This window comes from Procambarus clarkii, chromosome 59 (genome assembly GCF_040958095.1).
Source record: "Procambarus clarkii isolate CNS0578487 chromosome 59, FALCON_Pclarkii_2.0, whole genome shotgun sequence".
In the NCBI taxonomy this organism is placed as follows: Eukaryota; Metazoa; Arthropoda; class Malacostraca; order Decapoda; family Cambaridae; genus Procambarus; species Procambarus clarkii.
Genome location: NC_091208.1, coordinates 33,222,791 through 33,241,531, shown reverse-complemented (window position 1 = coordinate 33,241,531; position 18,741 = coordinate 33,222,791). Strand labels below are relative to the sequence as shown.

The 18,741-nt window shown below is 41.6% G+C and overlaps 1 protein-coding gene across 1 annotated transcript in view; it reads left to right on the top strand.

The window, feature by feature from the left end:
• Positions 1 to 988: 988 nt before the first annotated feature.
• LOC138353799 (caM kinase-like vesicle-associated protein) overlaps positions 989 to 18,741 on the top strand; it is a 32,269-nt gene continuing 14,516 nt past the window's right edge. Inside the window, exon 1 of the mRNA XM_069307208.1 lies at positions 989 to 1,085. Coding sequence (XP_069163309.1) covers positions 989 to 1,085 — 97 coding nt within the window. The remainder of the gene's footprint in view (positions 1,086 to 18,741) is intronic.

Genomic DNA, 18,741 nt, shown 5'->3' with positions numbered 1-18,741 from the left:
GCAGCAAGAGCAACGAACTTGGAAACTTCATGGGCACGGGGATAGACCGCAGCCTGGCTAGCCTTAACAACCCTACAGACAACCTGGGAGACCCACACCCGCGAACAGGGAAGGGAAACCGGATCAACCTAAAGCGCATCCCCGGACACAGTTCGCAAATAACGGCGGAAGGCTGCGACTGGACACAAAACATGAAGCTCACCGACCCGATCCCTAGAGGCCAATGCCAACAGAAAAAGAGCCTCAGAGAAACAAACCTGAACCGAAGGGGCCTCAACAAACCGTGGAGAAGAAAGAAAGAGAGCACTCTGTCCAATGACAGGACGGCTCAGGCGCGGCGCATGAACAGGCCGAAGGCGAAACGACGCATGAGACAGCTTGTGAAACGGCACAGATGTAACACCAATACAGAAAGCAAGCTGAAACGGCTCCGCCAGCGCTGCACAATACGAGGCGACAGTGTGGGGGTAGATGACGGCCCCTAACCTCCACAAGAAAAGGACAAAGACCACGCCAACAAACACAGCTACCTAAGAAGGGACAGAAGGAAAAGGAAAGACTGCAAAAACAGAAAACACTGCCGCTAAGAAGAAGCACGCAGGTCAACAGCACATCAACGAAGCCACCCGACTACCAACAGGTGAGAGACCCGAGGCAGAACCGAACCAGCCCCGCCATGGGCCAATCGAGCCCAGGAAGAGGTGGAGCCGCGGTTAGATCTCGGGTGTGACCACGGAGCCAGCAGAGCCGGAAACCCAAGCCGGCAAAGGAGGAGATGGAACATCTGCCGTACAGAAAAACATCCCAACGCCAGCGAGCCCGCCAGGAGATCAGAGACGACAGTCCCAACGCGAGACTCTAGAGAAGGAACACCGAGAGACCGTGAAAATGCCAACAGGAAGGGCAAGCCAGGAAATCAGGAACCCAAACCTGGCAACAGGAGATCCAAAAGGCACAAACAAAACACACAACCTTTGTGTAGGACAAAATGAGAAAACGGAAAAACTCAAGAAAAGACCAGAAGAAAAGCTCCAGCACCAACGCCCAGGGACAAGAGCGTAGCAGGAAGATGAGGAACGAAGAAGGCAAGTAGCAAATGAAATAAAAGGGACACGACCAACAACACAGAGCCACTGGGCATGTCCCAACAAGCCTCGCCAACAACACAGTTGTGCGACACGTCCCAACACAAGACAAAAAGGAAAAAGGTGCAAAGGTATGCCACCAGACCAGTACCCGAACCAAGGAGTACGAGCTACGAGGATATGATTACCACATTTAAGATTCTCAAAGGAATTGAGAAGATAGAGAAAGGCTGACTACGGAACCCTAGGGGCACTCGCACCAGGGGACAGTGGTGGAATGAGAGCCCAAATGAGGCATAGAGACATGGGAAAGAAGTAGAGCAGTGTCAGAGTAGTAGGAAAGCGGAACGCATGAGGAAGAGATGTGGTGGAGGATCACACCACACACAGCTTCAAGCGCAGATACGATAGAGCCCAGCAGGCTCAGGAACTTGCACATGAGCGAATGACTGGTGAGAAGCGGGACCAAAAAGCCAAAGCTCAACTCCCGCAAACACAACTATGAAAGTACAACTAGGTAAGAACTGTACAGAGAATCCAATGTATATGGAAGGGCTGAGCAAGGCATTGCAAGGCGGGCAAGGAATGAGTGACCCAGATAGGACCCCGAAAAACGGGGCCGTGACCCCTCCTGGCAACCATTAACCCAGACGAACAAGGAAATGCCTAACAACCAATCCCCAACACGCAACCACAGTATGAAAACTGCAGCAAAATGTCACCTCAGAACATCCTGACAGTAACATGTACTCCCTAACATATACCCCCACCACTGTACCTTGTAACCTGCTGGAGGTGGGGCCCCTAGCTGGACTCAAGCATGGGTTGGACATACATAAGAGTGGGACTGGATGGGTATAAATAGGAGCTGCCTCGTATGGCCCAATAGGCCTGCTGCAATCACCCGTGTTCTGATGTTCTTATATTCGTATCCAAAAACAACGAACCAGTGCCTGGCCGAAAGAGATGCCAGACCGCATAAACTCACCTGCAAAACGTAGGCACGAACGTGTCACGACACAACGTAACCGAGAAGATTCCGCGAGCACCGCTAGTGGAAGAATGGCAGTGCCCCTCACCCAAACACAGGGAAAACTCAGCGTCTTCCCCATAGCAGCAATCTAGAATACCCCAGAACTATGGGGCACGGACTGGAGAATTGAGAGGAGCGAGAGGCGAAGCGTCCGAGAGACAAAGAACGCAGGATCTCAGCACACGTGCACCTCGCCCACATCAAAACAAACAACCACGGCGCATGCACAGCAGGGATACCAGATGTGGGTTGCTAGAAGTCACGAGCTGAAGAAAGAAACCACGAATGTGACTAGAAAAAACAGACAAAATAGTGATGTTAACGACCGAATCCCAGATGAGAGTACACAGGGCAGCTGCCAACCATAGTCGAAAAGAGCAGAAAGAAGTGAAAAGAAACAAAGCACAGCTTCCCATTTGGGCTACAAGGAGCCCAATCGGGCTACAAGAAGCTAAATCTGGCAACCCTGTGCAGCACAAAACAGTGCACGGAGAGAAGAGACAAACAGGAAAGAACGAAACAGGACCGAAAACCGAGAAGCTCGGCGAAGAACCAAAAAGCCCCAGAAAGGACCGGAAGACGACAGACGTTCCAATAATACGGGAAGAAAGAAAACCTTCCCGATCCTTCTAGAACATAAAGCAAGCAAGCGTGGAGCACTAAGGCACAGAAGGCAAAGTCGCATCCGAGACCAAAAGCCATGCAGAACCCCGAGAGGAGGAGAATATGATGGTGAAGGCCCGTCCCAAGAAGAAGGGTGGAGAAACGTACCCACCGACAGGACGGAACCGACGGATCTAAGGGACAAGGAACCGATCCCGGGGAGGGGCCGACCCCCAAAAACATGTACAGAGAGGGGGCGGGGAGAAAAACCCCACTCCTCTTAACTGCAAGCCCCGCCCAGAGGGTAGAAAAACCCAGGCGGTGTCCAATGTCAGCCCCGGGAACCCACAAGGCAGGGCCCGGGGCCGAGCCGTTCCCCCAAAGCCCCAGCCTCAAGAAAAGCCAGGGCAGCCGGACAAGTACTAAGGAAGGGAGGCCACTGCCAGACTCATACAACATGGCTGGAGGAACAGGCTCGAATGCCCCGTCACTACCCTGGAAGGGGAATTCCCCGAGACCGCCCGAGTCTCAAGACCACCACAGGGGAAGAACAGGAGGGCAGAAGGAAACAAAACTGAAGCAACCAACACCCCCAAGTCCCGTCACACCAACGAAAATGGGGCAGTGTCGGGGCTTCCAGGGAGCAAACTACGTAGTGCGTTGCCAGCAGCGAAACGCCACATGCAACGCCCATGCTGCCTGTACCCGCATAAGACAGGGTAACCGAGTCACAAACAAGCAACAACACTCGAAGGACTATGGGCCGAAGGTGCCACCGACCCCACAGGCAGCAGACGGAGGCAAAGACAGTGAGAGTCACCCTGAGACAAGGGAACAAAGCAACCCTCGAACTTTCACAAAGTAAGTAAGTTAGTAACGCTTGCACAAAGCGAGAAAGGACTCAGGGGTCACATCCAATGAACCCACGCGCCCCCTTGGGGATTCCTAGGGTCTGAGCATTTACGGAATTCATGTCCAGGTAATCCCAGGCAGGGTACTGCTAACCGGCGCCCAAGTCTACCAAACAACCTTCTAAGAACTGAACCCCCGGGACGTGTACACTCACGGGGACCTAGCAGGGGGGAACCACCGGAAGAATACTCAGTACGCAGGGGGCAAGAAACAAGACACACCCCCCACCAGGCAGATAAACAAAAGAAAAAGAAAACCCCACAAGAGATCAGCGTACCCAGACGGAACAGAGCCGGGCGCTATGATTGGTGCAAACAAGCTGAGCAGTATCCTGTGCCCCAGTCAGAGCAAAACTGCCCTTCACCCTAAGGCGAACAAGAGAAACAGAACACCCCAGCACACAAAGGGCAGCCGAAAAAAAAACAGTAAACGGCCAAGCAAAGGCAGAACCCAAGGAACTTGGGGAAGGTGACCCCAAGCCCCAAGGGCAGTACTTACATGGCACCTAAGGAAGGAAACCCTAGGCACATGCTGCCCGAGTACTGGGGAATCACTCCCAGCTCACGCACCACCTAGAAGACAGTCACCACACTCTAGGTACAGTGCTGAAACAACCACTGGAGCCGGAGCACACGACCGTTGCCTATAGCATCAGCCTCAGAACTGAAAGGTGGATAGCTGGGCGGGGGTCTGGGGCTCCCCCCTTCCCAGGAAGGGGGGAGCTGCGCAGACAGCAGCGCGGCGACGTGTGACATCATGCTTATTTGCTCGTTTCTTTTTGGGGAGTTCTATCCACTTGTTCAGCTTTCGGTAGCAATTTTTACCTGAATAGGGGTTTCTGGGACGCTTACCTTTCTGGGTACCTGACCCGGTCGATGGCAGACAGAATTTTTCCAACCACACGGGGGTTTCTATAGGTCATTACTCCCATGCCTCTCTGAGGAGGGCCAGGTTCTGGCTCGTGGTCCCCGGTAGGGCCACAGAACTCCATACACATGACTGATGCCAATGTCTGACTTTAGCATATCAGTCTAGATAAGCTCCGGGGAGCCGAAGGGGCTCTCCCCAAGAAATAATGAAATTTGGTGAAAGGTACATGACAACTGACTAGTTCATATGGTAAGTGACCTAACTCTTCGACTGCACGCATCCCATCATATGATAGGGTGAGTAATTATGTTCAGATTTCGTGGGCACCATTCTTGGGTGTGAAGGCCATAGTTCAGAGTGAGCCACCAAGGCTGGTGCATGCAGCACCAGCTAACAGCATTGCTATTCAACTTATGACCACAGCATCGCTAAAATATGAATAAATATTTATGAAACTGCTATTATTTTGCGTTGGTAGTATTACAGGAGAACCTGACTGTGATAAACACTGTGTATAATGTTCAGATATCAGTGAACACAATGCTGTTTATGATGTTCAAAGCACTAGGCAGGTAGCCACAGCACTCAGCCATTATTTGGTCCATGTAAGCATCTTCAAACGACAGCTCATGTTCCTTTACAAAATAAACTTGAGGAAAATTATTCGAGTTCGAGCTAGTTTCAAATGTTGATCATTTTCTTACAAATTCTTGAGGTTTAGGTTTTTTGAGCCCAACAGTTGTATTGGTGCATTGATTTTCTGGATGCTTTCTCAGTGGGAGTGGCAGAGTATCACCCTCTCTCTGCATCTTGTGAGAGGGCTAGATTCTGGTCCATCGTAGGATAAACAGAACTCTGCAACTGATGTGAATTAGTAAGTGGAAGCACTCTCAACGAAATACCTTCAGACAGCCATAAGGAGCTTCCCCCATCAAAGTCCTTATTTCCTTTGAAATTTCAGGAGCATCCAATAAGACAGAGCATCCTATTACCCAGAAAATATACCTTGATACATGCTTGATGGGGATCTGGGAGTTGTTCTACTCCCTAAGGCCGACCCGAGGCCAGGCTTGACTTGAGAGTTTGGTTTACTAGGCTGTTGCCTGGAGCGGCCAGCAGGCCAACATTAGTGTAATATGAAAGTAACTACATAATTTCAACATTATTACATTTAGCATTCAAACATGATATCTATAATCACAAAACTAATATGCTGCCTCTAAAACTATGAATATGAATAACAAGAGCCTACAACCTATTTTTGGTACAGATACAATTTAAGGCCACATACCCCATACTGAACAGCTTCTTCAGTGTACGTTTCTAGACGGTTCTTTGTCACCTCTTGTGTCATGTGCTCCTGAATGTGTGCAAGCTGGTCCTTAGTAAGTCCTGCAACATCCCCAGCTCGCTCCAGGGTGTCTTGAGTTGTAATGTCTCCATCCTGTAAATTATAAAACCTATACTATAAATACTTCAAAGGACCTCGAAATCATATTACCTGTAAACACGTCAAATTAACCCTTAACCCTTAAGCTGTGCATGGCATACAAATGCGACCGAGGATGCCGGCTACGATTCAAATCGCCCGTAGCTACACTTGGTTCACTTCAGCTTCCGCAGGGCTCATGTAAACAGACACCATTTAAAACAAATATCGTGGGCAACATTCTCCGGTGAGAGAGCCACAGTACTGTATGAGCAACCAAGGCTGGTGCACGCAACATGAGCTAGCAGCGCAGGTGTTCAGCTTATGACCACAGCATCGCCTAAAAAGTAAAAATAAATATGTAACTGCTATTATTTATTGATGACAGCATTACAGAGGACCCCTGACTGTGATAAAAATGACCAGGATTGTGAAAATAGCAGGATTGTTGTGATAATTAGCACTGTGTGGGAGGAGAAATGCTGAGGGAGGGAAGGAGGTAGCGTCGTCTGCTGACTCTGTTTGGCTAACTGTTGTCTGCACTCACCATACCAGCTTAGTGGTTCGCTATGGTGAACACAAATGTAGATACTTAAATATAACGTGTTTATTAGTGTAATAACAGCAAAAAGGTTATGTTGGGAGTAAGCATTTTTGTGAGTCATCTGCATGACTTGTCACTCTGTGTAGAGTGGTCAGTATGCTGTTTGGGCACTATACCAGCTAAGTTGTACAGTTATGGTGAGCAAAACATGTAGATACTTATATATAACATCTGTATATAATGAAAAACAGCAATAACAGTATGGTGGGAGGAGGAATATGTTGGCGAGTAAGGCGTTGAGGGAGGGAAGATGGCGGTGTTTGCTGGCTTGGTGTGGCAGCCCACTCGTTGGTGTTTTGACTCACCCTACCAACTAAGTGGTTCGTTATAGTGAACAAAACATTCAAATACTTATATATAACCTGTGTATATAGAGTAATAACTGCAAAACTATTTGTTTGTTGTTTTATGAACATAAAAATTGAATAACTAATATGCACACCATACTTTTGAGTATAGCAAAGATTCACCCCTTTTATTATATAAATATATCACACTACAGACTATTGAATAATATTACTGCAAAAAAAAAAGCTTTGAATGTAATGAGGCTTCACAGAGCTATCCATGCTGATATGCTAATGTCAGACTTTGGCATCAGTCATGTGTATGGAGTTCTGTGGGCCTACTGGGACCTCGAGCCAGAACCTGGCCCCCTCACAGAGGCACGAGGAGCAGTGGCCTATAGAAACCCCCTTGTGGTTGGAAGCATTCTATGTCTACCATCGACCAGGTTGGGCACCCAGAAAGGTAAGCGTCCCAAACCGCCCCCCCCCCCCTATTCTGGTAAAAATTGCTACAAAAAGCCGAACAAGTGGATAGAACTCCCCAAACAGACATGAGCAAACGAGTATGACGTCACACGATGCTGCGCCGCCGTCTACGCAGCTCCCCCCCTCCTACTGTTAGGTATCAGGGCATCAGGGTGAAAGAAACTATGCTCATTGTTTCTCGCCGGCGCCTGGGATAGTACCCGGGACCACAGGATCATGCGTCCAGTGTTCTGCCCGTTCAGCCACCGGCTCCCATGCAGGAGCCTCCGGGACTCACCCAGAAAATTGTGTTTCATTACATTCAACACTGGTTTTCTCGGGGGAGCCCCGTCAGCTCCTCGGTGCTACCAACCCAAAAACGAAAACAAGAGGGACCTAACCCGGGAGGTGGAAGTCGCTCACTCCCCAACGCAAAGCAGGGATAAAAACTGCAACTGCCAATCCAAGGCCACACAGGCCCAACAAAGCCCAGGAACATCAACAAAGGAACGCATAGCCAACTTACGAACAACTTGGGCACGGAGATAGACAGCAGGCTGGCAGGACCAAACCACCCCGCGGACGACCCGAGAGAACCGCACCCTGGAACAGGGAAGAAAGGAAACCGGAACAACCCAAAGTGTGACCCCAGGTCATGGCAGCCGTGGCTTGCAAAAAACTGTGAATCGCCGCAACCGAACACAACACCTGATGCACCCCTGGTCAGACCAACCGAGCATCAACAACCCATGGACCCTTCTGGAAAGCAGCTGTGTTAGTCATCGCCAAAAAAGGAAACGGCTGCAAGCGAACAAATCTATCAGGAGAATAAAAAGAGCCGAAACCCAAGCGCCGGAGGAGACCGTGAAGCACCCCGACCTGACCCCTAGAGGCCAACGCCAACAAGAAAAGAGCCTTGGAAAAATAATCCAGAACTGAAGGGGCCACAACAAACCGAGGAGAAGAAAAGAGAACACCCAATCCAAGAACCAGGATGGCTCAAGCGCCACAAGAGCAGGCCGGAGGAAAATCACGGTAAAGACAGCTCGCGAATTGGTGCAGAGGTAACACCAAAACCAAAGCAACCTGGAACGGCTCCACCAGCGCTGCAATAGACAAGACGACAGTATGTGTCAAGATGACGGCCTGAACCTCCACAAGAGAAGGACAAGACCACTCCACCAAATGCAGCAAACCTACGAAGGGACAAAAAGAAAAAGGAAGGACCGACAAAAAAAACCTCATCGCCGCTGAGACGAAGCACTCAGGTGGGACATCATCAATGAAGCCTCTTGATCACCAACATATGGTGAGAGACTTGAGGCAGAACTGAACCAGTCCTGCCATGGACATATCGAGCATAGGAAGAGGCAAAGCTGTGGGAAAACCCCGGGTGCAAGCACCGAGCAAAGAGAGCCGGAAACCTGAACCCGGCAAGGAACCAGATGGATCCAGATGGAAGAAAAAGATTAGAAAAACAGCCCAAGCACCAGCAGCTAGGGACAAAAGCGTAGAAGGAAGATGAGAAACGAAGAAAATAGGCAGCAACCGGGAACGAAAGGGACATGGCCAACTACACACAGAACCCAGGAAGGAACCTGTACACCAGGTGATTGACAGTTGAGAGGCTGGACCAAAGAGCCAGAGCTCAACCCCCACAAGCACAAATAGGTGAGTATAAATAGATGAGTACAGAAAAGCCAATGTATATGGAAGGGCTCAGCCAGGCACTGCACGACGGTCAGGGAATGAGTGTCCAAAATAAGACCACGAAAGACGGGGCCATGCCCCACTGTGTAACAAAGAACACAGACGAACAAGGAAGGCCACGAAAAGATGCACCCAATGGGCCAAACAAAACACCACAATCAACCCCTAACACTCATCCAAAAACCACGAACCATCGCCTGGCCGAAAGAGAACGCCCGACCGCATAAATTCACCTGCAGAGCGTAGGCACGAACGTGTCACGACACATCTGAACCGAGAATATTCCGAGAGCACCGCTAGTGGAAGAAGGCCAGAGCCTCACACGCAGGAGAAGAGAGGGGAAGAGGCGAATGCAGCACCCCACACCCATATGCAGAGAAAACTAAGCGTCTTCCCTATACTGGTAATCCAGAACACCCCCAGTATCAACGGGGCCCAGACAGGAGAGATAAAAGAGCGAGAGAGGCGAAGCACCCGAGAGAAAAAGGATGTGGAACACCAACACTCGTGAATACCATCCATAACAAAACAAACTCCCATGGTGCATGCGCAGGACGCAGGAGGTCCGAACTGCACAACCCGCTCGGTGGGGAGGGTGCCAACTAGGAGAATTTAAGGAATATTAGCAGTGCCGAGACAGAGCACAGAAAAAAATACAATTACAAATGAACGAGACAGTACCGAAAACCAAGAAGAAACACGGAAGAGGACCACTGAGTCCTAAAAAGAACTGGAGGTAAGCCTCATCGGAAGACGACAGACGTTCTAATAATACGGGAAAAATCGAAGACCTTCCCGAACCTTCGAGATCCTACAGAAGCAAGCACAAATCACGAAGGCTCATAAAGGCACAGTCGCACCCGAGACAAAAGGTCACACAGAACCCCGATACGAGGGGGAACATGACGGAGAAGTCCTGTCCCAGAGAAGAAGGGTGAGAAAAACGGAGAAGAGTGCCCACCGATAGGACGAAACCGACGGACCCGAAGGGACAGGGACCAAACCCGGGGAGGGGCCAACTCCCAACAGCTCATACGCAGAGGGGGGGGGGGGGAAGAAATAAACCCACTCCCCTTAAAGACTGAGCTGGGGGTTGATTATTAAATAATAACATAGGCACCAACTTTGCTTACTAATACTTTCTAATCATTTGTAAAGTAACAATACATTGCATAGGGGAAGATCTTTAATGTGCTTAGCTGCAAGATCAATTAGGCTCCTTCCGGCACCACGACATGGGAGGCCTAGCTGGTCGCTAGGAGGGCCTTCTCTGGCTGGCGTTCGTGCGGACGAGACCTACTCTGTGGCTGCACCCCTAATCTCCTCCCTTCTCCTCTTACTTATTTCCCTTACCTTAAGTTCCTGTACCATTAAGTTAAGTATTGTATGATTTCTAAGTGTACCTTCTCTGGTAGTAACGATTGGTGAGACCTGGGGGTAGTAGTTGCCAGTGTTTTGGGTAACCCTAAGTGTTGTGTTTTGTATTAGGGTACCACGTGGGGTCTCACTACCCTAAGCTGCATCCAGCTTCAGTGCTTATCCAGTAGTACTTTACCCTAGCTTGTTATTAGTGTAAACCTTGTATCCTGCCTATGTGGACCAAGGCTTTTAACGTAAGATAGTGTGGTAAAGTTATTATTATTATTGTTATTGGTGTGAGTGTATATGGGGGGTTGTTAAGGGGTTAATAAATAAGTACATGAATTACAGAGTATCCCTTCTTCCTGTGTGGGAGCGCATTGATCAACCCTTAGACTAACATATATGGTCTAGTAGCAAGTTATTACTACTGTGGATAGTTTATTTTGGGGGCCGGGCCTTTTAGCTCTCCCATATTTGATACTCTTGTCTTCTAACTACCCTTACCCCTTAATAGTACCAAGTCCCCCATAGAAGCCAATACACCATTATTTATAACAAGGATGAAGAAGATGACCTTGCTTTTACCGTTGATTCAACCAAACAAGACATTTACTCAAGTAAGACAGATGCAGCTTGGCCTCTTTCAGCTTGTTCTTTTGCTTCCCCAGAAGAGTTAGTAGTTATCTCGAAACCCTTCATCAGTTCGAAAACAAGGGGTGGGGGAGGATAGAGGGAGGAAAGAACGAATAACAATAAATTAAAATTACTATTATAATTGTGTTTTACTGTAGTATAATGAATAAAAAATCAATCTCTGTTAATTTACCTGAAAGAGACAAATAATTACAAGTCAATCATTTTACACTATACTCTCTTTATATGTTTCCAAATGGCTTAGGAAGTGGTATATTCTGACTTGTTCCTTCAGCTGAGATAGCTGGCTGTACCTGATCATTGCGCACATAAGTAGTTAATGTAGGTACTATAACAATAAGAAATAGAGTGTGTGGTTTTATTTATGATTTGATTCATAAACTGAACTGGTAAGGAATTGATTATTGAAGCTTGTTGTTATGTAATTCTTGATGGACTAGATGACTGCATATGGATCAACAGTTAAACTGTAATGACGCCCGCCACTACCCTACTGAATGATAAACTGCTTAATTTCAGTAGACTGTATTGAATCTTACTTGACACCTGACACAGGAGCTGGAGAGAGAGCAAGGGTTTGTGACTCTTAAATAGGCAGAAATTCTCCTTTTATACCACTATCCCATCCCCCTCCCTCCACCATAGGTTGCGGAATCAATACAAGTTATTTTCATTAATATTTTCTATATTTTTATTAATATAGGCCGATTACTAAATTCTAATTCTGATTATTTTGTTAGATCATAAACACATAATTTAATGGATAAGTAGTATATAATCAAAGGCTAAATGTTTTCTTAAAATCTTTCTATTCTCTTTCCCTCTTTTTTGGAGTTGAGTTAATTTGCCTACTCCCCGACCTGCTACTCCTTTTTTTAATTTTGTTATTATTACCCCCCCCCCAAAAAAAACTCCTTTTTATCATCCTTCTTTTCGTCTAGCATTATTACATCCTCTTCTATTTCCTTTTCATCCTCCTTCTTTTCTTCTAGCACTATTGAACTAGTGTCATTTATTGGTTTAATGTCCTCATTCTTTACCTTCAACTGATGAACTGGTGTCATTTATTGGATTAATATCAACTTCCTCTTCCAATTGCTTTCCATCTGTTCCTCTCCTATTCATGAACTGTTTTCCTCTTTGATTCTTTTTCAGAGTCAATATTTCATTTTTTCGTCTGTCTTGGGTATTTAATTTTGATCATTGTTTGGCATCTTTTTGTTTTGTCCCCGAATCTGTTGTTTTATATGTTTTTGATGTTTTTGTTGTTTCCTGTGATGAAACCTTCTGAGAGGAAATTGTTTTTAAAATGATTTCATCGCCGATTACATTTAAATACTTCTTTATTATTTGTGTTTCAATAAACCATTTCTTTTCTTGTTCAATATCATCACTGTTCAATAATGTAAGTAATTTTAAATTGTTATCCTTGTTATCAATAGACACTATTTGGTTTTTGTAAATTTCATCGTCGTTAATGTTAATTTTTTCTCCAATCAGTGTTAAACCCTTAATATTATATATAATGGGAAAAACAGAAGGGGTTTTAATAGCTTTCTTTATATTTTGGGAGTTTAATAAAGCTGTTTTCATAGTATCGATGTCATATAGGTTTTGTGAAAAATATAGGTTTAATTGAATAGAAGGCATAAGAATTTTATCGTTTATTACCGTAACAAGATTTTTATAGAACTGGGCGCAGAATATAAATTTAGAAATATGATTCGAAAGAGAATAGAATAATTGTTTCATTTCATTTTTGGCAACACTATTCCTACAAAATATTTCTTTTACTTTAATCTGATCGAATGCTAATAAAAAATACTTTTTTCGGCACTTCTCTGATAGGTAAGCATCGAGTTCATTAATAATAGTTCTGATAATAGAAGTGAACTTTTCTACTAGAGTTTCATCATAGTCTGAAGAAACGTCAATTGTATTAATCATCGACAAATGTATTTTCGATTCTTTTAATTCAGAAGTCATGACTAACATTTTAGAATTCATTTCTTTATTTGTTTGTTTTAATATCGAATTTTCTGATTCCTGCATTTGTTGAATGGCTAATATTTTAGAAGTATCACCATATGATTTGCGAATCACTTGCAAGATAATTACATAAAAGTGTTTTATATTTCGTATGCTAAAATCTTTTTTAAGTTCGTTCTGATAAATTGTATATATAATTGTAATAAAAGTATATACCTTTATAACTTCATAATTTGTTTCTTTTGTATATTTGTATAAATCCGCAAGTTGTTCTATTATCTTTTCTTTAACTAAATCCATAGATGCAAGTTCATCTACTAACATTTTAGCCAAATAATTTGGTTCTTGTAACTGACGCTTTAAAACAACATTTAAATCAACATAAGGCATTAATTCTTTTTTGTGTTTTTCTACTATTTCATCAGTAATATTATTTTTGAAACTATTTAGTATATGATTAAATAACCCTCTTTCTTCTTCGTTAGTAAATAATATATTTGCTATATTTTCCAGTTGTAGATCATTATTATTATAATTACTATTGTTAATAATGTCATTTAACTTAGCCATTCTATTTGTGTGTTCTTGTTGAATATAATTCTTGTGTTCTGTATTAAAATGATCAATAATCTGCATTATTATTTCTTCAATTAGTTTATTTGTTTCACTTGAATAACTATTATTTATAAACAATATATTTGAAAAACATTCAGTTATATCATCATTTGATAATATAGATTTATTTTTTAAATTATTAAATAATGTATTATTAACATTATTTATTGTGTTTATATTCGCCAATAATTCCTTATATTTATTTAGCATTTGGTCCTGAAGTTGTTTATAAGTTTCTTCTTCTTCTTGATGTTTCTCAAGTTCTTTTGTTTTGAGTGATAATAACTCCTCATATTGCCGTTGATGGGCTTGTTTTTGTTCCTCAAGTTGTTTCATATAGGTTTTTTCTAGTTCATGTTTTTCATAGTTACATTTCTCAAGTTCATTTTTGTAAGTTTCTTCTAGTTGATGTTTTTCATTAATATGTCTATAACTTTGAGTTAATTCTTCATTTATTCTATTTATTTCTTGTTTTTGTTCAGATAATTGTGTGGTACATAGTTGTAGGTTTTTATTGAGTTCAACGTTTTTAGATTTTATTTCAGTATTATTTGAATTAGTTAGAATATTTAACTGTTTAATTTGATTATCTAATTCTGTTATTTGTTTGTCTTTTTCAGTTAGTTGTTTATCTTTTTCTATATTTCTATTATCTAATTCTTTTATTTGTTTGTATTTTTCCTCAATTTTATCTTCACATTCATTTAATTGATCTAAATTAAATATTTGGGTTTTCAATTCTTCTTCATATTTATTGTTTTCAATTTCTAAATTGTTTATTATATTTTTTTTGTTTTTCTATTTCAGTAGTAAACTTATCAACTTGTTTATTTAAATCGAGTATTTCGCGTTCTTTTTCTGCTATCGCAGTCTCTAGGAAAAATTTTTCCATATTACACTCATCATATTGTTTATTTAATAAAGCTATGGTTTCCTTTTGTTGATATTGACTTTTAATAAGAGGATATGTTTTAGTTATTAATTTTATGTATCGATCAGATAGATCAAATAAATGAAACAATTTATTTAGTAATATGATTGTTCTTGTTTCATCATCATCTTTAGCAGAAACATTGTTTAAATAAGTTTTTATATTTATACGTTCTCTTAAACCTGAGGTCCCATCCACAGGGAAATGTACCATACTCAAGATTGTTTTAACAATTTCACTCATTTTTTATGGGGTGAGAAAAAAATACCTATTTTGAAGTCCAATGTTAATTTTATCTTATTGAAATGAAATGAAACAGTCCATCAACCAATACACATTATTTTGAATAGGACATTCAATGTTGATTTTTCAGCATTCAAAATAATTATTTCTTGCATTGAATACACGATACCATAATTTTACATTCTCTCGAATATTACGTTTCTGGACTCATAATCGGAAACCATATCAGGGAGGAGTCCTGATCTTCCTCCTGTTTCTTGTTCTTCTTCTGAGATTTACACATAGATATTAAATTTAATGCTAGCAAAGGTTTCTGAGGAATTAATGTTCTTAGCCACCATTTTACATTCCACCTCATTATTACCATCTTGAAGTTCAAGTTTCATTGAACATATTTTCTTTAATTGGAAAATCATACTTAGAGAATCCCTGAATAAATATATCTTGACTTGCCGCATGCATACATGATATCCACAATTTGTCCATGTCGAATTTTTTTCTTTTATTATGTGATTTGGTCCGTACTGCATTTATATGGTTTCGTAATTTAACATCTTGTATTTCACTTTGATCTGTATAAACATAAGGTTTCAAATCATTAATATTCCAAGGAAATATTAAAATAATTGGATTTTTGGTATAATATCCCTTGTCGTAACTAGAATTTTGCCATACATAATTTGCGTTATTTGAGACAATATTATTATCTAAATATCTTTGGATTTTATTGTAATTTAAAAGGAAGCTATTAAAAGGCTTAATGATTGTATTCTCACTTTCGATTCTATTCTTAGGATTATACGAAATTGGTGGTTTAGGAATAATTACGAGACCTTTATAGGTATTTATATCTCTGATAAACGGGGAGAATAATGATTCCAACTTTGAGATGATTATATTAGATTCTTCAGAGGACTCTGTTGTTGTTGTTGTTGTTGTTGAACTGATGGTGGATGGTAATGTTGTTTCTTGAAGTACTTCAGAGGACGTTGTTGTCGTTGTTGTTGGACTGATGGTGGTTTGTAATGTTTCAGAGAATTTTGTTGTTGTTGGACTGATGGTGGATTGCAATGTTGTTTCATGAATCGGATCATGTCTGAGAGCCTTACTGACATTGATACGTTTTCCGCGTAAATAAATAATTATTATAATGACTATAATTAGGATTATAGCAACTGAAATTCGTATTAACCCCATTACTACTTTTTTCTTTTTTTCCTATTGTTTTTTAGTTATAATAAATTCATAAAAAAATTTATTTTAACAGAATATCAAACATATGCTGGTTTGAACCCAAAAAAGCATTGATTACCGGTTATACTTATAATTTTTGAACAATAAGTTTTACAATTAAACCAGCAGGTATTGTTATTATAAACAACGCTATGAACAATAAACTAAACTATATCATCTGATAATATTAAACTATACTTGTATACATTTGTTTCTTTAAAAAAATAGAAGTTAAATAATAATGGAAAATTGTTTTTATTAGCTTTTAATTATATACAAACTTTTTCTGAATCGAATGGATATGTCCATAAACGACATATCCTATACGAAGCCTCTGCTTCAGTAGTAAATATGGCTAATGGTTATTGTTATGTAGATAAATCGGTCTTTCATTTCCCCTTGAAATGCATTGATAGGTATCTAGATATAAATACAAAAACGAACAAAGATGAAATAACAGATGAAGAATTAAACCAAAATCAAGAAGAATTAAATAACTTAAGCGAATGTCTAGAAACTCTGGTGTCAGAATATGATATAAAATATGTCTGGGTCTATGGAAATAATCAAATCTTATTTCAATTACCTGTTTTACAAAATCTGGCAGTCTTCGATATCCGAAATAAGAACATCCACACATTTGGAGACAAAATAACAATAAATAAATCTTTTAATGAATCTCGAAATGTATTATACCGTCGGGGTAATATTTATACATTTCCACCAGTTTTACATAGTATTACAAATCTTTGTCATTTACTCGCCCAAAATTTGATTAATGGATACCCGGATTCCACAAAGAGTATTACCTTCTATACCAAAAATAAAAACAGCAATAATGATCTACAGTGTAATTTTCATTTAGAAGGTGAGAGTAGTTCAACTTGTGCTTGTCTGTTGAATGAAATAAACCGCCTTACTCTTATGTTCATATCGGCTAGTCAAGAGCTATATACGACAGAATATAAAGATTACATTAATAGTAATCATAGGGATAAGGAACGAATGTGCCAATATATGGCTGAACGTGAAGTCAAATACAAACTGCAAGCGCTGTTGCTCAGTATGGTTTGGCCCGAGAAAATACATTGGCAATGTAGGAGAAACATAAATGGAATGGATGTAGGCGTAACAATTCTAAACTCTCTTGTTAAAAATAAATATAACTGGATTCAATGGGAGGTTAGGAATTTTAACAAACACATAATGAAGCAAAGAAGAGTGAATCATCAAGATTCATATATCATAGCAAATATTCTGATCTTTTTAGGGTATGAAGAAACACATAATATATGTAAACTACCATAACAACAATCCTGAAACATTTCATGCTAAGAAGATAATAAAACTAAATTATTTTCAAATGCATGACTTAGGAAAGAACCTGGGACATTGTTTAGCTTAACAATATGAAAGATGCAAGAATAAGGATTTTTTTTTTCAATGGTCACAAAGGGTTGACATGTTTCATTCCATATTAATTCCACTGTAATTTTCATTAAATAAAAGTGTGCATGTTTTTATTTTTTTAAATTTTGCCTTGGTAATTATTATTCAGTGTAGGTTATCGAAAGGGCAGGACTGTATGGGACATATGTTGTTTTCGTTGTGTTTGTGAATTGCCTAGATAAACTAGATAGTAATAAGTACCACATAAAAGTCCCGGTTCTGACTAATAGCTGGTTGCCGGAAGCACTGTGTTAGCTGAGCCACATATATAAATATCCCTGGCCACTCTCACTACATCCACTAACGGACGGCCATCCAGCCAGCCCACCACACACGCTTTGCTGCCCTTCCAAGAAAAAGTTGTACGAAGATGCTTTCCCAGATTAACCCTAGGCAGAGACAAGCTGAGTTGATTAAAAACTTGAAAAGAATGGAAACACACTTGAAGAAGAAAAAGAAAGAGTTGATTTACCTCAAGAACGTGAATAAGATGTTAACACAGAAGAATGATGTTATCTACCAGAAGATTCCACCAACCAACAAGAGAGTGAACTAGAAAATAGAATATATAAGGGGGGAAGAAAAAGAAAGAGTTGATTTACCTCAAGAACGAGAATAAGATGTTAACACAGAAGAATGTTGTTATCTACCAGAAGTTTCCACCAACCAACAAGAGAGTGAACTAGAAAATAGAATATATAAGGGGGGAAGAAAAAGAAAGAGTTGTTTTACCTCAAGAACGAGCGTAAGATGTTAACACAGAAGATTCCACCAACCAACAAGAGAGTGAACTAGAAAATAGAATATCCACTATTATTAAAGTGTTTATAATAAATAAACACTTTAATAATAGTGATTGGCTCAGTGCCCATCGATGAACCTAGGATTGGGGTAGCTGAATCTCAGGGATAGGAACGGCGACGACGCGAAGGCTCCACGACACCTGAGGACCTGTGGAACGTTCCTGGATCGTCAAGGATCGACTCAGGAAGCGTGGGAACCTCAAACCATCGAGGGACAGGCGTCGTGAGCCAGGAATGTAAGGTAGATCATTTTCCCTCCCATTACCCCTTGTGAGAGTAGGCTAGTTAGGCCACAATATTTACTTATGTATGTGGCAATAAGACATTAATACTTTAGTAGTAGAATAAGCTGCAAGGCAGCTTGTATCCAGGACTGTCAGAGGGGACTGTGTATGGATGGCAGGACAGTGAAGAAGAGGCTCCGACGTGGTGAAGAGGCCCTCCTGTGAGAGAGTGTGGGACTC